This window comes from Solanum tuberosum, unplaced genomic scaffold, assembly GCF_000226075.1.
Source record: "Solanum tuberosum cultivar DM 1-3 516 R44 unplaced genomic scaffold, SolTub_3.0 scf00068, whole genome shotgun sequence".
In the NCBI taxonomy this organism is placed as follows: Eukaryota; Viridiplantae; Streptophyta; class Magnoliopsida; order Solanales; family Solanaceae; genus Solanum; species Solanum tuberosum.
The window spans coordinates 1,628,585-1,651,420 of record NW_006238994.1 but is presented as its reverse complement, the minus strand read 5'-3'; the positions used below and the strand labels follow the sequence as shown (position 1 = coordinate 1,651,420).

At 34.1% G+C, this 22,836-nt stretch overlaps 2 protein-coding genes across 2 annotated transcripts; both read right to left on the bottom strand.

The window, feature by feature from the left end:
• Positions 1-200: 200 nt before the first annotated feature.
• Positions 201-8,807, bottom strand: LOC102587473 (tRNA-dihydrouridine(20/20a) synthase-like). The gene is made up of 12 exons (XM_006345377.2): positions 8,530-8,807; positions 7,873-7,999; positions 6,249-6,376; positions 6,092-6,161; positions 5,905-6,007; positions 3,799-3,916; positions 3,511-3,592; positions 2,841-2,902; positions 1,658-1,730; positions 1,483-1,563; positions 1,199-1,279; positions 201-630 (listed from the first exon to the last, which is right to left on the bottom strand). The coding sequence occupies exons 1-12, from the start codon at positions 8,721-8,723 to the stop codon at positions 466-468; spliced, it is 1,284 nt and encodes a 427-aa protein (XP_006345439.1). The 5' UTR covers positions 8,724-8,807; the 3' UTR covers positions 201-465.
• A 3,356-nt stretch (positions 8,808-12,163) lies between these two features.
• On the bottom strand, positions 12,164-22,306 carry LOC102587801 (tRNA-dihydrouridine(20/20a) synthase-like). The gene is made up of 13 exons (XM_006345378.2): positions 22,199-22,306; positions 20,933-21,052; positions 20,677-20,803; positions 19,678-19,805; positions 19,522-19,591; positions 19,337-19,439; positions 18,062-18,179; positions 17,763-17,844; positions 14,860-14,921; positions 13,990-14,062; positions 13,815-13,895; positions 13,496-13,576; positions 12,164-12,662 (listed from the first exon to the last, which is right to left on the bottom strand). Exons 2-13 carry the CDS (start codon positions 20,965-20,967, stop codon positions 12,504-12,506), a joined length of 1,119 nt encoding a protein of 372 aa, XP_006345440.1. The 5' UTR covers positions 20,968-21,052; positions 22,199-22,306; the 3' UTR covers positions 12,164-12,503.
• Between the last annotated feature and the right edge of the window lie 530 nt (positions 22,307-22,836).

Below are 22,836 nucleotides of genomic sequence, written 5' to 3'. Positions count from 1 at the left end.
TATAACAAAAAAAAACACACTATTGTTTAAATTTAAATTCATAGATATTATTTCTCGAAAAACTCCACAAAAAATTATCCCCAGGTAATATTAAGAAGGAAGTTAATAATAAAAGGAATAATGAAACAAGAACATCAGACAAAATAAATTGCAAATGATTAGAACAAATGAGATACTAAGACTAGTTATTATATTGAGTATAAATTGAATTTCCAAGAATTTAATAATATCAAGGCTTCAAGTTTGGTCTGTATAGTATAGGTTGAATTTGTTACACAATAGACTATATTATAATTTTTTTTAGAAAAATATGTCAGTAGCTCCAGCTTTCTGTTCATAGCAGCAGTGAGCTTGTAAGATTTCACTTTTACATCCCAAAAAATGAGGCAACTAGAACACATAATTCTGAAAGAATGAATAGATTTCAGTGGATACAAACACAAAGGTAAGAAAAATATGTATGTTTTAAGCATACAGTAATTCTTCTTCATTAACTGTGTATGGAGGAGGTAACAAACTCTTCGCCTTAATGAATGTATCTGTAATACCAGAGGGAACTTCTGTAATGGGAGCATCAAGGACTTCGTCTGGAATTTCCCCCAACGTCTCCTCGAAAAGGGATTTTATTGTCTACAAGGTTTAAAATCAGTTTCAAAAACTTAAGCAATAGCTTACTGCAGGAGGACTTGAATGGAAAGGGACTTTAGACAGCATAGAAATACAGTTTTAAACAGATATATCGACATGTGTGACAATTTAAAGTTACCCTGCCAGTGACTAACAAAAATCTAACAGAGCTTGCTCCTGATGGGCCGTATAGGCACATCAAACTATTTTTTCTGATACCATGTTCAGTGATGGTGCTTAAACTACACGCGAATGTGACATCTTTCCTAAATAGCAAGGTCCACGAATTTCATAAAGTCAAATTAATATTTAGCAACACTACCATTTTCATGTCTTCCCATGGTTATTTTACTATGGCTCCACAATAAAGAAACATTATACTCTTCCAAACAATTTTCTCTATACAATAAAAATCCTATTCCACTCGGGAAAATGAGTGTCAGAAACTTGTTCCATTCTAGGTGAAAGATAATTGCATCACAGCAAGAATATGGCAATGGAAAGAGCAATTCCAACTGTCATGATTATTAAAGAGAGCACTTCTTATTGTCATAATTCAATAGTGACATACCGTGCAGTGCCGGAAAGCAGCATCAACCGCACGCTTCCACACAACATTTCTAGGCTCTGCATGGAATAGGCCAAGCAAAGGCTGTACAGGGAAAAGTTAAAATGATTACAACAATAAAATGTTTTGGGAGTCAAAGCCCTAATAAAATGTTAAACTAAGAAAACAAAAGAATGAGGAAGATAGAAAACTCGCTAACTAAGCTTTTAAAAGTGTGTTTAGCTTGCAAAACTCCAGACACAGCTAAGGCTAATAGCTAAAAATAATAAAGTGACGAGAGACCCTACCTTGACAACTTCCCGAACAGTTGGCCTAGGCCCATATATTCTAAGGACTGAATCCCCATAGACCTGGTATTGTTCAAGAACCTGCCACCATGAAGACATGAGTAACAATGAGACCATATGTTATTTAAGTGGGAATATTTCACTCCAAAAAAAACAAACAGATGGCAATGAGAACCTGGCGCCGTGTTATACTACGAAGAGGTGCACCATATACAGCGCTGTCAACAAGTCCTAGAATCTGCCATGGACTGTCAAAAGCATGAGTTGTCTTAACATGTCAAAAAAAATGAGAAACCTAATAAAAAATTAGATGTCAAGCTTAGCAGTTAGAGCTTCAAAACATATGATGGGGTTGATCATTCTGCATTATCGAACCAAAAGCTAGAATCAGAATCAGAATCACAATATAGACCCACTGAACAGCAAATCACCAATGAAATTACACGCACAAGATCCCCACTTATCACATGATGTCCACTACTCAGTTACAGTTATTTGATTTTTTATTTTTTCTTGGTGAAGCAGTTACTTGATATTTTTTTGCATATTCCCCACAGAGGTCAAAAGGTTGCTGCTCTTCTTTTTCTCAAAAAATCCTACAAATATCAAAAGCTTCTATTTACCAAGAATCCATCTCTCCTATGGATCCACACAGAAAAGTTTATCCAGACAGAATAGCTTAAAACAATAAATTTGATGTTCACAGCATATTTACAACTCTATTCATGTGTTGTAAATGCCACCTCTCTTTTCTTTTCTTTTTTTTGTTGACAAGGGAACCCCCAGCCACTACCCTTTGGGTGCACACAAGAGGTAAACCGCACTAAGCAAACCCCCTGTGACAAGCTCAACCAGGAAGGCCAACCCCCTGCTCTCACAAGCAAGAGGTTTCAAACTTGAGACCTCCATTATGGAAGTCCCAAGCAAAACCATCTGAGCTACCCCGAAGAGTGTAAAAGCCACCTCTCTTCAGATAACTAACTGCTTTATTGGGAGTACCAACTTAAAGAGAAGCCAATGGGCATTGTCTTTCAAGTTCTCTCTAGAGACCATTTTTATTTTTCAATTTAATGGTTAGCACAAACCTACAATTTTCAACTTGCATGATCTACAAGGACATTCTTCTCAAAAGTATCCTCAAAGGCATTACAGGAGAATATGACAAACATATAGAATCCATAGAACATCCATATTTGGGAGGTCATACACAGGTGTCTAGTAGATAAAAGAAACCAGTAGTAAAGTGTAAAACAAATATGTAGACATCTAGGAGAAGGGATGATACAAATATGTAGACATCTATCAAACTAACAAGGTCAAAATATTGAAACGGCTACGAACTTAGACACTTTTCGTACTTGCCATAAGCTGCACGTCCCACCATAACCCCATGAGCTCCTTCTGTACATGCTGCATTAACCTACAAATGCAACAACCACAAAAAAGGGTTAGGTATTATGAGAGTGCAGCATTAAAATAGAATATGAATATGCACCAAAAGATCGGCAAATGGAGAAGAAATCCTATGTGGAAGTATGAAGTTTGACAAAGCTTACAGCCTTACACAATCAATGCGCAAGACAGACTAGAAACCAGTTAGTTATACAGTTTTCAGCGAAACTTCCCAAGCCTAAATTGGCACAAGATTGGACTCTGAATTGCTAGGGGCATAATATGTATCCAGATTTTTGTCGACTAAGAAAGAGCATATAAATGCATCTCTTTTAAATTTTTCTTTTCTTTTTTTGACAAGTTATTTTTCACAGAAAGAAGCTTATCAAGGAGATATCATAGCCTTCTCAAGATGTGGGACTATTAGGTAATTTAAATGGATCAGACATCCAGCATTCTGTCAACACCAATCCATCCTTATGCAACTTATTATGCTCAAAATAAAGGAAATAATCCTGATTCCTGACTGACAGTAAAGTAATAGTGGAGAACTTATTCACATTTGATTTTAGCATTTTAAAAGCATTTTTTCACAAATTAGTACATGTCAACTCCATATAGGTTTGCGATACTTACCTCCTCAATAGAAGTTATGCCTCCATTTATAGTGAACTGCAGATCAGGGAAATCACGCAAAAGGGCATAGTAGTACTCATACCTATCAATGCCCACCTTAGCTAGTCAGTATGAGCAATTATTAAGATCTTTTTGTTTATCAGTGATTAGGAACAGTTGTTGAGATATAAAGACAGGAAAGTCTTGGCTACAAATACACCAGTAAATGATTAAATAGAGATATCTAATTTCACTTGGTTCATTATCATAAATCCTTGCTGGATTATTAAGCTATTACAAACTGCGTACTTGAGTGGGGGAATTTTTCGATTATCTGCTGGGCTGATTCCATTCAATAATGCCTTCCGAGAATGTATAATAAAATGCCGAGTTGGTGACTGAGAAGAAACCTCATAAATAAAATCACCTGTACACATGAAAGGGAAGGTCAATATTTTCTAATTTATGGAGAAGATAGCAGTACTATTTACCACACCAACTGGGGGAACTACACCATGTTAACTGATAGGGTAAGACTCATTGGGAAGGTCAATCAGTTTATAGACAACACTTTTCATATTCTTCTCTCTCTTTCTTTTTTTCCTTTTAATAGCTGTGTTCTGATAAACATGAAGCAGAATCAAGCACTCATCTTAGCTTAGGGGTGGGCATGGTATGGTATATATCGAATACCACACCGAAATCAAAAAATTTTATACCGCGGTATGGATATTATGGTATTTGGTATGGTATTTAGAATGACCCTTAATTTTTTTTGGTATTCAGTACGGTATTTGGTATTTATAAAATAAATACCGAAATACCGTATACCATACCGAAATTTTATAATAATCTATAAAATTAATTCACTAACATGTAGACTCTAACTTGACATAGTGGTATATGTCAAGTTAGAGTCTACAGGTTAGTGAATGATTTTTGTGGTGTAAAATTATATAGGGCTATGCATAATTTTAGATAATGTTATTTTAAACTTTGCATCTATGACTATTCAATTGTTATTGAAATATTCTTTTTGTGAAATTATTTAACAAAAGTAGTTGTCGATCTAATATGATTGAGACTTGTGCTTTTGAATTTCTCATATTCATGTTGATCATCATATTGGTCTTGCAAGAATACTTGCTAAAGGACAAAGAGAATGGTTCTAACTTGTTTGCTAAATAAATTGTATGGAGAGTTATGTATATATATGTAAGTCGAAGTCAAACAAATTATGGTTACCGAATACTATACCGTAAAATACCGAAACTGAAATTAAATATTTTTTTTGATGACAAGGGAAACCCGCAGCCGCTACCCTTTGGGTGCGCGCAGGGTAAAACCCCCGCTCCTATGCAATAGCTCGCAAACCACATAGGAGAGGTAACCCGCACTAGGCAAGCTTGGTGCGACGAGCTCGACCCAGAAGGCAAACCCCTTGCTTTCGCTGGCAAGGGGTTTCGAACTTGAGACCTCCAACATGGAAGTCCCAAGCCCAAACCACTGGGCCACCCCGAAGGGTAAACCGAAATTAAATATACCGAACCATACCGAGCTAATTTGGTATGGTAATGGTATAGTACTCTAGATACCGAATACCGAAGTTACGGTATCAAAAATTTTAAATACCGTAACATACCGTACCATGCCCACCCCTATCTTAGCTAGCCCTAGTGCATACAAAACATAAGAACTATCCTAAATAACAGTAGTAGAAAAATATGCATGAGAATCATGTCAAACAATGTACCAGGCTATCAGCTAACCTGGTTGAGAAAGAGTTACGTGGAAACTTTTTCGGTTAAGCCACTACGCATATTACCCTACATAGAATTTTTAAGCATAAGCCCTTGCAGAGACAAAGAACCAGCACTGTTTATATTAAATTATGATCTCCAGTTCTCTTTCTTATGTTTGATGACATTTAATTTCAGATCCAGCATGGGGAGAGAACTATTAAGTAACTTGTGTCAACGTGTGTGCAAGTACAGAGGTGCTCCCATCTAGTCTTCACAAATCTACTAATACATTGTTGCTCAAAAGGAACAAAAAGACCAGGTGAAATATAGCCACCTGAAAGTGTAACATCGCTTCTGCTCCAGGTTAAGTAATCATGCAATTTGCTTCTAGTTCATAGTTACAAGTTATTGTCAGCTTTCTAAGATCTACTCGAATGTCCAAGCAGCTACAAGGACAGCAAAAGCCTACTTGAAAGTTGGAAGATTATTTTGGACAAACTAATGAAGCTCAATTTTGATGATTTTCTTGAAGCAAGGTTGGAGCATAAAACAAACATGCTGGATCATAACCCACACAAGAGAAAGAAACATCAAGTGAAAATAAAAAAATCAAGAATTGAAGACTTTTTTTGTTCTAGTTTCATGTGAATGAATGGAAGTTTGAAGAGCTTACAGAGTTCATTGTATGAGTCATGGTCATCAACTCCAATTCTGCATTTGACGCTCACAGGAACATTTGTATTGGCAGCAATTACGGACATGGCCTCAGCAACAAACTTTCCTTATATAAGTTATGCATATATCAGAGGAACTCTACAGATAAATAATGTATTTGATGTATCAAGCAAACAAATCTGAACCTTCGGATCAAGCATGAGGCGCACACCGAAACACCCATGTCCAGCTACTTTTGGGCTCGGACATCCACAACTAATAGATAATAGAGGAAAAGTATCAGTTATGGGTCTAAACAAAAGGCTAGAAACTTATATGGTAGATGGGAAAAGCAGAACTAACTTAAGATTAATTTCATCATAGCCATAAGGAGTTGCCAGTTGCGTTGCTTTGGCCAAGTTCTCCAATTTATTTCCTCCGATTTGAAGCACTATAGGATGTTGCTCAGGGCCATATGCCAAGAATCTATCCTGGTATATTAGAAGAATCACATAAATGCCAGATCTTACAGGCTGATAGATACACAACCATTAGTCAGTGACAAGCTGCACTTAAAGGTCCAAGCGGCAAACATAGTAACCTACCAGTACGAGAAATTCCTTTAGGAGATCTACCTAGGACACAATAATATATCATCTAGGTCCCCTTCTTACCCACACATGTTATATTAACAAAATAAACATTTGTTTTCTATGGGAACAACTAACTGCGACAAGGGTCCTAGTTTAGGAGAACGCAAATGACCAACCAATTTGGCTAACTTGAACCTCAAAAGACAACCCAATTTTTTTTTGTTGTAATAATTGAAAAAATAACGGTCCAATCCATCTATTTAGTCAATCAAACCAGTGTTTTCAGGCACCACCCATAAAAGTTAAAAACTTTTCTTTTGATGAAATAAGTGGTGAATTGATAAACAAAGCATCCAGCAGATGCATAATTACAGAAGTAGGAAGAGTCAGCTCCTAGAATGGACAAAAAATAAAACTATCAAAGGACTAGTGAGCTGCCAAAATCCAAGAAAACATCAGGGTTAAAAACAGGTGTAAGACTAACCCAAAAAAAAAGTAGAACTAAGTATCTGGCCTTGACCTTGGAGTTGGCAGTTCACCCATAAAAGTGTTAACTGTAAACTCCTCTTTGTAAATGGTCAGTTTACATTATGTTGAAAGCAGGTATATACCCACAGAGACATATAGTCACTATTTCCTTTTATCATAAAAAAAATGGGGATGGCGGTCAGAGGATCAAGATTACATAAGGCAACTTTTGACTACTTCACTGTGTCTAGTCTTACAGCAAATGGATAAAATAAAATTATTAGATATTTGATTTATGCACATTTAGTGAAAAAATTAATCTGTACACTTGAGTTAAATTATACTAGTAGACTAGTTTGAATCCTGTGTAATTGTGGGCCTTTACTTACTATGGCACGGTTCCAATTCATGTAGCTTGCCAAATGCTAACTGAAAACAAAAACTGCGGCAGAGGGAGTGCAACAATCCACACCTTTTCTTCTTTTAGAAAAAAAAACAAATAACCGAGAAATCCCCGAGGGCTAAGTGCACATGTTTTGCAACTCAGTTGGATGTTACTTGATTTAAATCAACCCAATTTTCATGACCCAGCCAAGAAAACCTTCTCCTTTTAAATACAACATTTTTGTCTGCAGCAGGTTTCAAGCCCATGGCGTGTGTCTAACCCCACACATCACGCACCCTCACTCTAACCACTAGGACCGAATCCCCCGGGGCTGCAACAATGCACACCTTCAGAAGGATATTTGGAAGAATGGTAAATGTTCTTCTCTTTTTCATTTCTTTTTGTCTAGAATAAGAACAAAAGATTAGCTCGCTTAATTCTCTTCTTTTTGCTTAGCTCTAGTTATCAGTGAGAAACAACAAAGTACTTTATAGTATGGTAGAGAAGCACTAGAGTCTCATTACATGCAGCATTACTTTACCAAATTGCCAGTCTGGTAGACAATTGTTTCTGCAGCAATCATTTCTGTGTAGAGCCATGCCTTTTTTGAGATAAGACGGGCCAAAGTTCTGTAATGGTTATCCGTCCAGTCCATCATGGGGGCAACACTGTTAAAATACAAAGGCCTACAAATATTAGGGAGCTATTCTTGGCTATTAAGGGTGTGTTCGGACTTCATTATGGAGGAAAACATTTTCTCAAATGTTTTTCAATTTTCTCATGTTCAGTTGGTTAATTATTTATTTTTTGAAAAAACATTATTTCTATGATAACAAATAACTTAAATCAGGTAAAATGACTTCCCCACTGGAAGTAAGAAAAACAAGTGACATTCCACCTTGATTGTGTCTTCCCCATTCTCCGACACACCTCATCATCACCCTTGCCCCCATACCCCCCACCCTCACTACCCCCACGTCCACTCGTATAGTGAGTATTTGTCTAGGTTGTATACAAATGTTTTTAGGATAATATTATTTTTGCTTAGCTAATGAACAGAAGAAAATAACTAAGAAACTCATTTATTTTTCCTAATAGAACATTTTCCTTCATACCGAACACACCCTAAATAAACAACTATTAGGGAGCTTATTAACATTGTAAACAGAGAAAACTGGAGTTAAATATATGCAGGCACCTGAACCAAGGAGGAGGATAGCGCTCTGCAGCCATTAGAGAAGCAGAGTGGAGCTTGGAGTTTTGATGATAAGCACACAATGTCCTTGGTTTGCTTGAACTTCCATAGAACAAGTTTGATGAGAATCTACCAAAACGGATAACAGAATGAAAAGGAGTTATAGAAGCAATCAAACAATGTCCCGCAGATTTCATCTTCCCTCCAAGCTTAGAGTTTGCTGCTCTGGTATCTACTTATCCATTGAATACAAATTGGCATTACAAGAGGACAGGCGATTTGGGGGTATTCTTGGGTCGGGTTTTTCGACGGGTCGGGTTAGTGTTAGTAATTGTAAGAGAAAATGACATAAATAGTCCTTAGTCAACTGTAGGAATAGGTCTAAAATGGTTCCTTAACTACACACTTAACGAATTTAGTCCTTTAACTATTCAAAAACTTATCAGTTTTGGTTCCTTAATTATACACTTATCGGTTTTAGTCTCTTAACTATAAACTTACCAATTTTAGTCCTTTAAGTATTCAAAAACTTATCATGTTTGGTCTTTGTCCATTTTTTAAAATACAAATAGCTTAGGTTTATATTAACGAAATTCATGCCTCGAGAAATTAAATCCTTTAGCAACTTTCTTTTGTTTCTCTCCCTCCGCTACTTTTTCTTCAAATTAACTTTATGCGAAGAACCTCAACCTCAACGATTTAAAATAAAATTCACGGGAAAAGAAAATATAAGTCATAATTTTATTCAACAGAGGATAAAATGAAGCATATTATTGCTACTAATGACTTGAATATGCTAAACTTTATTATAAAAAGGAAAAAATTATTACCCATTAAATCCAAAGTTTGTACTCCAACGACTTCATTAAACGGAATTTGTTTAATATTTTAGAAATTGAAATTTATAAAATGGTAGATTTGCATTTTTTTTTTTAAATAGATCAATTTTATTATTCTATTCATTTTATTTTACGTAAAGAAATTTGAGTAAATTAAATAAAATCCGCATTGATTAGCATATTCAAGTGCGGATTCAAGTCATTAACAACAATTGTATGCTTAATTTTATCCTCTATTGAATAAAATTAGGACTTATATCTTATTTTCTCATTAATTTTATTTTGAATCGTTGACGTTATTGTTCTTTTCATAAGAGTAGTTTGAAGAAAAAATGGCGGGAACAGAGAAACAACTTAAAAAATGGGTTAAAGATTTAATTTCACGAAACTTTCCGTTAATATAAACCTAAGCTATTTGTATTTGAAAAATGGACAAAGGTCAAACCTGATAAGTTTTTGAATACTTAAAGGACTAAAATTGGTAAGTTTATAGTTAATGGACTAAAACCGGTAAATGTATAGTTAAGAGACCAAAGCTGATAAGTTTTTGAATACTTAAAGGACTAAAATTGGTAAGTTTATAGTTAATGGACTAAAACCGGTAAATGTATAGTTAAGAGACCAAAGCTGATAAGTTTTTGAATACTTAAAGGACTAAAATTGGTAAGTTTATAGTTAATGGACTAAAACCGGTAAATGTATAGTTAAGAGACCAAAGCTGATAAGTTTTTGAATACTTAAAGGACTAAAATTGGTAAGTTTATAGTTAATGGACTAAAACCGGTAAATGTATAGTTAAGAGACCAAAGCTGATAAGTTTTTGAATAGTTAAAGGACTAAATCCGTTAAGTGTATAGTTAAGGGACCATTTTAGACTTACTCATATAGTTAAGAGACTATTTATGTCATTTTCTCGTAATTGTAACTTCAAAAGACAATTTTGGGAGTCACCTCAAAGCGAGGCACTATGGGTGGGCGGGCATGGTATGATATATACTGAATTACCATATTATATTGAAATTTTTGATACTGTGATTTTGATATTATGGCATTTGATCGGTATATGATATATATTTTAATTTCTTTTATATTCGATATTGTATTTGATATTTAGAAACAACATACCGAAATACCTAAGTATATAGTTACATAAATAACAAAATATTTAGAACTTAAAACTTTGACTATTCTAATTTATTGAAATGTATTTGATTAACAAAATGAGTTGTTTGTACTTTCTTTTAAATATATATTTCTACATGTATAATGTGTTAGAATGATACAATTGAGACATTTTTTTGAATTGCCGAAGTCATAATACTCAATTATACGAGTATATATTAGTTGAAGTTGAACAAAATAGGGTTACCGATTTACCATACCGCAAAATACCGAAATCGTACTTCAAAATACCGAACCATATCGAATTAAATTGATATGGTAGTGATATAATAGTTTTAAAAATCGAATACTGAAATTACGGTACCAAAATTTCAAATACTGTACTATACCATACCATACCATGTCTAGCCCTAGGAAACACATGCAAAATGCGCCTAACAAATTTTACAAAAATTATAGTCCCTTTGTTTCATAGTAGTTTCCATTTTGCACGGTGCTTAAGAAATCTTAAATTAAAAGATGATTTTTACTAATTCACCCCTTAAAAATTTCTTGAGAATTTTATAAACAAATGTGAATATTTTCAAAAGAATTAATTGCAAGGGTAATTAAAAAAAATTAATTAATGCTTTTTTAATTTAGTAAGATGATCGATCAACTAATATGAGACAGAAGAAGTATGTCAAATTTGTTAGTTAATATTGTTGACCCTCGTTATTTTTTAGTAAATGAATAACCCTCATTATGTATTAAATTCATTAGTTATTATATCTATAGAAATAAGAAGAATGAGAGTAACTTAATTAACAAGAGACTCAATAACAAGTCGTACTAATGCAGATATATTATTTAAGAATATTGTGACTTGTGAGTGTATGTATTATTTAACATTTCTTATTAATATATATAGTCAAACATGACATCTTCACTTATCACTGTCTTTCATGTTTTTTTATTATATGTCTCAAAATTAAGTAATATTTTTATATTTTGCTATTTGAAAATAATCATATTTTTATATATGATGAAATGATGCTTTTTTTGCTTATAAGCAGTTATCCTTGAAAAAGTGTATAATAACTAACTGATTGAGCACTATTGCGTTGAAGATAAACAGGGCAACATAATTATTATAATACTAATAAATTTACCGAAAATAAATTATTTTCTTTTTAAAGAGGTAATTTGCATAATATGATAGTAATATGTTTTAAGATATTATGATTCCTTTTATGTTTGAAAAGTTGAGACTTTTAAAAAATTAGAGTTGATTTGCCTCTCATAATAAATTTTATATCAAATACATACATTATTTAGACTTGTAAAATTATTTTTGAAGTTTTATTTCTTTTAATCATGTTTTTACTTGCTTTTAGACTAATAACGTATTATTATATTATTTTACTCCATTATAAATTAAAAATTTAAAAGATATATAAGCTTTCATCTACCTCCACGAGGTAGTGGTAAGGTTTGCGTATACTCTACCCTCCCCAGACCCCACCTAGTGGGATTTCACTGGGTATGTTGTTGTTGTTGATAAGCTTTCACCTCACCCATGCTAAATAAAACACTTTGTCTCACGCCCCTTTTAAAACACGGGCTGTAACAGTGGTTTTTGCTACTGTAGTCTGGTAGTTTAAAATATATGTAGGGAATATGTGAAAAATATCTTGTGCACGAAATTCTAAGAATCTAATAACATCAAGGCTTCCAGTTTAGTCATGAATCTTTTACACAATAGATAAAGGATTCAACTTCTCACTATTCCTATCAAATTCTTCCTATGTAAAGATAGTGAAAAAAATTAGAAAAATATGTCAGTACTCAGTAGCACCTGCTTCTTGTTCAGAGCAGCAGTGAGTGTAAGATTTTCACTCTTACAAGCCATGTAGCTGGTTACATTGGGATAGATGGCCTCCCAAAAAATGAGGCACTTAAAATACATAATACTGAAAGAATGAATATATTTCATTGAATACAAACACAAAGGGGAAAAAATATGTATATTTAAGCTTACAGTAACTCTTCTTCACTTACTGTGTATGGTGGAGGTAACAAACTCTTCGCCTTAATGAACGTATCACTACTACCAGAGGGCATTTCTGTAAGGGGGGCATCAAGGACTCTGTCTGGAATTTCCCCTAACGTCTCCTCGAGAATGGATTTGATTGTCTACAAGGTTTAAAATCAGTTAAAAAAATTTAAGCAAAAGCTTACAGCAGGACCCAAATGAAAAGGGGATTTAGACAACATAGAAATACAATTTTAAACGCACATATTGATGATGTAGGGACATATATTAAACACATATATTGATAAATGTGAACATTTACAGTAACCCTGCCAGCGACTAACAAAATTTCACAGAGCTTTCTCCTGGATGGCAAGATAGACACATCGAACTATTTTTCCTGATACCATTCTTCCATTCAGAGATGAATGTTATTAAAATGCATGTGAATGTGACATCTTTCCTAAAATAGCAAGGTCTATGAATATCATAAAGTCATAAATATATGTTTCATTTTACTTGTCTAGTTTGCAAAGCAAGAAAATTTTATTAGTACTACTTTTTTCTCAAACTACCCTTAGTATTAAATGTAACTACAATATAGTGGTAGTCAATTTTAGAGTTCCAAAGCATCATTAATACAATGGGTGTGCCAGGTCAACAGGGACCAAGTAATATGAAACAGAGGGAGTATGTAGCAATGCTACCATTTTCACATCTTCCCATGGTTATTTTTTGATAAAATATATCTCCTCCATAAAGAAACATTATAACTCATCCAAACAATTTTCTCTAAACTTGGTAAATCCGATTAAAGTTGGGAAAATGAAACTAGAGAGTCACTTCAGAAATTGTGATAGCAGGGAACAAATTTCATACTGGGTGAAAGATATAATTGCACCACAGCAAGAATATGGCAATGGAAAGAGCAATTCCCACTGTTACGGTTATTAAAGAGAGGACAAACAATTGTCATAATTCAATGGTGACATACCGTGCAGCGCAGGAGAGCAGCATCAACCTTGCGCTTCCACACAACATTTCTAGGCTCTGCATGAAATAGACCAAGCAGAGGCTGTACAGGAAAAAGTTAAAATGATGATATCAGTAAAATGTTTTTGGACCAAAGCCCTCACGAAATGTTATGACAACAATTATGAGGAAAAAAGGCAAACTATGCATCAGTAGGGTGACAATGTCCAGGACAAAAGAAAAATTGTCCACTAAGCTTTAAAAAGAAGTGTGTTTATGTACAAACTCCAGACGCAGCTAAGGTTAACAGCTCAAAAGGGTAAAATGAAGAGTGACCCTACCTTGACAACATCCCGAATATGGGGCTTAAGTCCATACATTCTAACGACTGAGTCACCATAGACCTGATATTGCTCAAGAACCTGCCAACACGAAGACGTGAGTAATAATGAGATCATATGTTATTTAATTAGGAAAATTTCACTAAAAAAATCAGTTACAGATGGCAATGAGAACCTGGCGCCGGGTTATACTACGAAGAGGTGCACCATATACAGCACTGTCAACACGTCCTAGAATCTGCCATGGACTGTCTAAAGCATGAGTTGTCTTAACATGTCAAGAAAATGACATATAAAAAAAAACTAGGTGTCAAGGTTAGCAGTTAGAGGTTCAAAACATATGATGGGGTTTGTCATTCTGCATTATTGAACCAAAAAACTAGAATTAGAGTCACAATACTGACACACTGAACCAACAAATCACCAATGCAATTACATGCACAAGATATTTTTCACATATTCCCCTACAGATGCCAAAAGGCTGCTCTTCTTTTTCTTAAACAACCCGACAAATATCAAAAGTTTCTACCTACCAATAATCCACCTATCACATGGATCCACACTGACAAGTTTATCCAGACAGAATAGCTCAAAACCATTAAGTTGAAGTTCACAGCATATTTACAATTTTAAAATTTCACATGCTATAGAAGTCACCTTTCTTCAGATAACAATCTGCTTTATTGGCAATACACGCTAAAAGAAAAGCTAATGGACATTGTCTCTCAAGTTCTCTACAGACAAAAGATTATTTTTATTTTTCAATTTTAGCGGTTATCTCGAACTTACAATTCTCAACTAGCAAGATCTACAAGGACATTATGGGAGAAGAGGACAAACCTACAGAATCCATAAAACATCTATATCCAGGAGGTCAAGTGTCGAGTAGTAAATAAAAGAGACTAGTGGTAATAGTTTAAAACAATTATGTAGACATCTAGGAGCAGGGATGATACAAATATGTAGACATCTATCAAACTAACAAAGTCACAATAATATCTGGATGAATTATTGAAAAGGTTACTAGTATTGACACTTTCCATACTTGCTGTAAGCTGCACGTCCCAGCATAACCCCATGAGCTCCTTCCATACGTGCTGCATTAACCTACAAATGAATAACCAGAAAAGGGGTCAGGTACTATAAGAATGCAGCATTAACATAGAATATGAATAACCACAAAAACATTGGCATATGTAGAAGAAATCCTACGTGCAAATATGAAGTTTCACAAAGCTTACACAATCAATGTGCAAGAAAGACAAAAAACCATTTAGTTTTGAACTTCTCAGAAAGATTCCTGAGCCTAATTTGCGCAAGATTGGGACCCTGAAATGCTAGAGGCCATAATATCTAGAATTTTGCCAACTAAGAAAGAGCATATAAATGCATCTCTGTTTTTTTTTTTTTTTGATAAGTCATTTATCACCGGAAGAAGTTTATCAAGAGAATGTAGTCATCGAAAAAAAGAAGTTTATCAAGAGAATGTCATAGCCATGGAACTTATATGGTGTTTTAAATGGATCAGATATCATGCATTATATCAAAGACCAAACCATCCTAATGTAGCTTGTTTTGCTGAAAATAAAGGAAATGCTCCCGCCTGAGGGGTCGTTCGGTAGCTGGATAGAGTTATGCAGGTATTAGTAATGTGGGTATTAGTTACGCAGAGTTTAGTCATACATGTATTAGTTAGGCAGGGTTTAGTTTTGCGTGGTTTGGTTATACATATAGTAGTTATGTGGGTATTAGTTATGCATAGGTAGAGATTACAATATATTAGTGAGCTAATTTTTATTTCTTAATTTCAAAATAATTAGTGAGCTAATACTTATAATAACCAACTATATAAATAACACATTAAAATTAAATAAATACCAATAGCATTGTTATTCTTATCTATAACAATGATAGTATCAAAGTTATTCATATATTAATTTTAATGTGTTATTTATATAGTTGGTTATTTTAATGATTATAATCAGTGATTTCAAAAATGTTTTTTGGGGCGAATCAAAAACGCTCTGGGGCACAAATTAAAGACTTAGATCCACAGGGCGTAAGCTCCAAGCGTAAAAACGTATGCCACCTTGGGCATTTTTTTATTTTTTTTGGTTTTTGAACCTTTTTTTGCTTTAATTATATTTTGTATTATTGGTGCAATGATATTACTCGAATAGTAATTGTAATACTTTTTTTCTTCAATATTGCTTATTAATACCTTTCTCAAATAAAAATCATAACACTTTTTTCTATATATTATAGATTATTTATTAAAATTTATTTGTAAAATAATTGTTAAAAGTTTTTTTTTGATGACAGGGAAACCCGCAGCCGCTACCCTTTGGGTGGGCACAGAGTAAAACCCCTGTTCCTATGCAATAGCTCGCAAAGCACATAGGAGAGGTAGCCCGCACTAGGCAAGCCCGACGCGACGAGCTCGACCCAGAAGGCAAACCCCTTGCTTTCGCTGGCAAGGGGTTTCGAACTTGAGACCTCCAACATGGAAGTCCCAAGCCCAAACCACTGGGCCACCCCGAAGGGTAAATAATTAAAAGTTTTACTTCTGCTAATTTTCTTAGTAATAAAATTATAAAATTGAATATACATGAGACTACGCCCTCGTAGATCCATAAGACTTACGCCCTGTGTCTCGGGGCTTATGTCTTGCCCCGTACTACATAAAACATCTCGCCTTACGCCCCCGCCTTTAAAATAATTGAAAGTTCTACTTTTATTAATTTTCTTAGTAATCATATATATATATATATATATATATATAAAAGAGAACCTTAGACCCACCTACGTGGCGCCGCCACAAATCAGAATTCTCTTTTAATTTATTTATTTACAAAATTAGCCCTCCATTTCATGAAAAGTTGCAACTTTTATGAAAAGTTACGACTTTACTGAATAGTTGTGACTTATATAAAAAGTTGCGACTTTAATGAAGAGTTGCGATTTTTTTGAAAAATGACTTTTATGAAAGGTTATGACATTTCCGAAGGGTTGCAACTTTTCCAAATAGTTGTAACCTTTCTGATAAGGCACAATAAACATTTGTTCACACTACCCTTTGTTGTCTATAAATAAAGGGATTTCCTCTCATTTTAACACAACAAAAACTCTGAACCTCCTCCTCTTCTTCTTCTTCTTCTTCTTCTTCTCAATTAAATATTTGTATACTTTGCTCCTGTTGAGTGACTCACTGACACTATTGCTTATGTTACAGATCCCGGTATGTATTTTACAATTATTAATTTATAATTTATGCTTATGTTATTAAGGATAAATGATAAGATGTAATAAATTTCATTTTTCCTTACATAATTAATGTTTGTTACTACGTAATCTTGTATGTAAGATAATATAGTGTTTTAGTTTTAATGTCTGATAGGTTTTAAGTATTATTTTATAAATTTCGTGATATTAAATTCCCGCGTAATTTTACTAGTAAAATTATAAAATTGAATATACATGAGACTACGCCCCATAGATCCATAAGACTTACGCCCCGTGTCTTGGGGCTTACTTCTCGCCCTGTACTACATAGAACGTCTCGCCTCACGCCCCCACCTTTTAAAACACTGGTTATAATAAATATTAGCTCACTAATTATTTTTTGGAATTAAGAAATAAAAATTAGCTCACTAATGTTTGTAATCTCTACATAATTGAACCCTGCATAACTAATACCTACCTACATAACTAATACATGTATAACTAAACCTTGCATAATTAATACATGTATAATTAAACCATGCATAACTAAACCCTACATAACTAATACCCATATTATTAATACCTACACAACACAATCCAGCTACCAAACGACCCCTAAGGTCATAGTGCATAACTCATTTTTTCAGCACATTTGTTTTTATCATTTGTAGCAACATTTTCACAAATAAATACATGTTAATTCCATATTAGGTTTGAGATACTTACCTCATCAATAGAATTTATGCCTCCATTTATTGTGAACTGTAGATCAGGGAAATCACGCAAAAGCGCATAATAGTACTCATACCTGTCAATGGCCAATTTAAGTGGTCATTATGAACAACTGTTAAGATCTTTATTTATCAGTGATTAGGAACAACTATTAAGATCTAATAATAGGCATGTAGTAGCTCAATGTCTCAGCTACAAAGACACCAGTAAATGATTAAATAGAGATATATAATTTCACTTGTTTCATTGTTGTAAATCCTTGCTGGACTATTAAGCTATGACAAATTGCATACTTGAGTGGGGGAATTCTTCGATTATCTGCTGGGCTGATTCCATTAAGTAATGCCTTCCGCGAGTGTATAATAAAATGACGAGTTGGTGACTGAGAAGAAACCTTGTAAATAAAATCACCTGTACACATGAAAGGAAGAGGTCAATTTTTTCTTATCTATAACAATGATAACAGTACTATTTACCGCCCCAACTTGTGCAACTAACCTATCTTAGATAGGGTAAAATTTGCTGGGAAGGTCACTGAGTTCTAAGACAACACTTCCCACGTTCTCTTTTTTACTTTTAATAGCTTTGTTCCGATAAAATGAGGCAGAACCAAGCTCTCATCATAGCTAGCTCTAGTGCATACAAACATAAGAAATATCCTAAACAGCAGCAGTAGACAGATATAGAAAATATGCATGAGATTCACATACTCGGCCAAATTAAGCATGCAACTTGCTAGGACTTAGCAAATTATATAAGAATGTCAACTAAAGGGTCATGTACCCAAAATATAGATGAACACGCAAGAAGCTAAGATGCCTAATTCTGTGGCATCTAGTAATATAACATGAACTTTGTATCTGTATCATCTAGCTGTTAATGATCAGAACTCTTATTTAAATCATCCAGTGATGATGCATATAAGCCTAATGGGTTATGTATATTATATACCAAGAAGGGGAAATCTGGAATTATGTTTAAGACAAACAATGTACCAAGCTATCAGCTAACCTAGTTGAGAAAGTTTTATGTAGAAACATTTTTGGATAACTTAATTATGATTTCCACTTCTCTTTCTTATATGTATGATGACACATCTAATTTCAGATCCAACATGGGGAGGGAATGGTTGAGTAACTCGTGTCAACGCGTGTGCAAGTACAGAGGTGATCCCCTATAGTCTCCACAGACCTACTAATACAGTATGCTCAAAGGGAACAAAAAGACCATATGAAACATAGCCACTTGAAGTGTAACATGGCTTCTGCTCTGAGTTAAGTGGTCATGCAATTTGCTTCTAGTTCATAATTACAAGATATTGTCAGCTTTCTATGATCTACTCAAAAGTCCAACCGTTACAAGGTCAGCAAGACTTGCTTGGAAATATATTATAAAGAAACTAAAGGAGCTCAATTTTGATGATTTTCTTGAAGCAAGGTCAGAACATAAAAATGGAGTTGTAACCGACAAGACGAGAAAGGAACAAGTAAAAATCAAAAGACTGATAATTGGAGAATTGAATTTTGATTCTCATTTCCTGTGAGCGAGGGAAATTTTGAAGAGCTTACATAGTTCATTGTATGAGTCATGGTCATCAAGTCCAATTCTGCATTTGACACTCACGGGAACATTTGTATTTGCAGCAATTACGCACATGGCCTCAGCAACAAACTTTCCTTGTAAAGGTTGTGCATATATCAGAGCAACTATACAGATAAATAATATTTGATGAATCAAGCAAACAAATCTGAACCTTTGGATCAAGCATGAGGCGCACACCAAAACATCCATGTCCAGCTACTCTGGGGCTAGGACATCCACAACTGTTATATAATAGAGAAAAAGTATCAATTATGGGTCTGAACAAAAGCTAGAAACCTATATTTTAGATAGGAAAAGCAGAACGCACTTAAAATTAATTTCATCATAGCCATATGGAGTTGCCAGTTGTGTCGCTTTGGCCAAGTTCTCCAAATTATTTCCCCCAATTTGAAGCACTATAGGATGTTGCTCAGGGCCATATGCCAAGAATCTATCCTGGTATATTAGAAAAATCACATAAATGTCAGGTCTCACTCCACAATAGAACACACAAGCATTAGTCAGTGACAAGCTGCTCTAAAAGGTCCAAACCGCAAGCGCAATAACCTATCAGTACAAGAAAGTTCCTTTTGGAGATCTACCCAGGTTAGAATAATATATCATATAGGTCCCCTTCTTTCTCACGTATTTTATACCAAAAAAAAATCCTTTTCTAGGGGACCATCTAACTGGGACAAGGGTCTTCCTTTAGGGAAATGAAAAAGACCAACCAATTTGCTCGGTTCCTTGAAAGACAACCCAAAGATTCTACAGTAATTGAAATAAAAACAGTACGTTCATCGATTTAGTAAATCAAATACAAGTGTCATACACCATCTATAGAAGTGCTAACTGTAAGCTTCTCTTGGTAGAGGGTCAGTTTACATCATGTAAAAAGTAGGCATATACCCAGAGAGACATACATCCACTATTTCCTTTTATCATGAGAACTGGAGTTGGCAGCAAGAGGATCTAGATCACAGAATGTAACTTTTGACTCTTTCACCGTCTCATGACTTAAACAAATTGGAAAAAAATATCATAAGATATTTTGATTTATGCACATTCACTGAAAAATTTAACCTGTACACTTGAGTTAAATTATCGTAGACGAGTTTGAATCCTCTGCAATTGTGAGCCTTTACATACTATATAGCACAGTAAATGTTCTTCTCTTTCTTATTTCTTTTTGTCTAGAATAAGAACAAAGGATTAGCTCGCATGATTCTCTTCTTTTTGCTTAGCTCTAGTTATCAGTAAGAACAAAAAGTACTTTATAGTTGGGTGAAGAAGTACTAGAGTCTCATTCAATGATTCAGAACTTTACCAAATTGCCAGTCTGGTAGACAATAGTTTCGGCAGCAAGCATTTCTGAGTAGAGCCACGCCTTTTTTGAGATAAGACGGGCCAAAGTTCTGTAATGGTTATCGGTCCATTCCATCATGGGGGCAACACTGTTTAAATACAAAGGCTTACAAATATTAGGGCGCTTTTTTTATTATTATTATTTAAAGTACAGAAATATTAGGGAGCTTATTAACATTGTAAAGGAGAGAAAATTGGACTTCTATATATGCACGCACCTGAACCAAGGAGGAGGATAGTGCTCTGCACCCATTAGAGAAGTAGAGTGGAGTTTGGAGTTTTGATGATAAGCACACAATGTCTTGCTTGAACTTCCATAAAAGAAGTTTGATGACAATCTGCCACAGGTTTTCAGGATAACAGAATGAAAAGGAGTTAAAGAAGCAATCAGAAAATGTCCCCTAGATTTCTTCTTCCCTCTAAGTCCAGCGCAGGCTGCTCTTTTATGAACCTATCCATTGGATAGAATTTGGCACCACACGCGGATATGCTATATACCACACAGAGGCGCTTTGAAACATTTTCACAAATAGATAATTAACTGAATAAATAAATACCTAACGCCACCTAGATCTATATAAGCCCAAAAAGAAACTTGTGTCATTTTAAGGACAAACTGCCAGGAAGTGGAAAGTTGATAAACAGGCTTAACTAACTGCACATTTTAAATAATTTTACAGGTGCTGTAGGTATTGCCTAGAAGACTGGAAAAACCACCCTCACAAGTTAGAAAGAAGAGATTATTGAGTAATAAAAGGAATTAGCTTCTTGAAATTCGTGAAAGCTATATGGGACTAATGCCAAAAACTAGAGTAGTGTAACATTTAGAACATACCAAAGTAGGATTATCATATAAATAAGGGCAGACAGGCATTATTCTATACAATTTTCACAAGTTCCAAAATTTTACATCCCTATATAAATTAAACTTGGATACAGTGTTTTTCTCTCAAACTAACGTCTTAGCAATCACTTTGGTACTTTTATCTGCCACTCATATATTAGAAGAGTCAAAGTTAAACGTTCTACACTTCATGCTCATACAGATAATATCAAAGTTAAAGTTTCTATATCAAAATTCAATCTTTCTATGTTTTCTCCCTATAATCTACCCTTTCCAGCTTCCAACCCAAAATAAAATAGCTCTTAAACAATTTCTCCTAATTTTTTCATTGCTTGATAACTTAATCATGTTCCAATTACCCAAAATCTCAAAACCACCCAATTCCTACACTTAAATACTTTCTTCCCACATTAAGCTCTTCTCCTTCTAACAGGAATTGACCCCCAAAAAAATTGCGAATACGAAAATATAAAAATTATGGGGGTTTCGAGGCTTTAAAAAGTGACCAGAATAAACTGAAATTAGGGAACTCAAGAACAAAACAAGAAAAACAAAATATATTTTTTTTAAAAAAAAGGATAAGCACAAAAACAATACTAATAACTAAGTAGAATGAAGAAAAAGAGATTTAGGGTTTTACATGGAAGCAGAGAGAAGCTGCGGCAGCTACTTCTGAGGCGAATCCAGTGGCCGCTGGAGAAGACAAAACGAATATTAAAACAATAGCTCCAAATGTAAAGGAAATAGCCTCTAAATTTTTTTCACCTTTTTTTTTTTTGGCTCTGGGTTATAATATAAAATAATATAATAGTGTATTGTTAAAAAATAATTTGTGTTATTACGAATATCCACTTAAATTTACTATTTATTATTTATTAGATAAGCTTGTAATCAACCACCTTCTATACATCAATTTGAAGTTGAATAATATAAATTATAATAGTCTCTCTATATATAATTTTTCTATGTATTTACTTAGTAGTCTTTATTAGATGACATGTTATCAGCATCATTTCAAGTAAATACTTACAAAGCTTTAAATATATCTATTTTTTTAATTAATGACGTTTTTTCTTGCTAAATATGAATTTTGTTGTTTTGGATATATGAGGTAAAAGTTATTTGTCATCGATGTTTGATGATGAAATTCATTTTGATGTTATATGATAGGCTCAATCAAAGATAATAATCAAATATCAAATTAAGGTCATGCCAAAGTAAATATATTTCTATGGCACCACTTTGATGGGTGGTTTGAAAATGATGTGTTTCATTTGC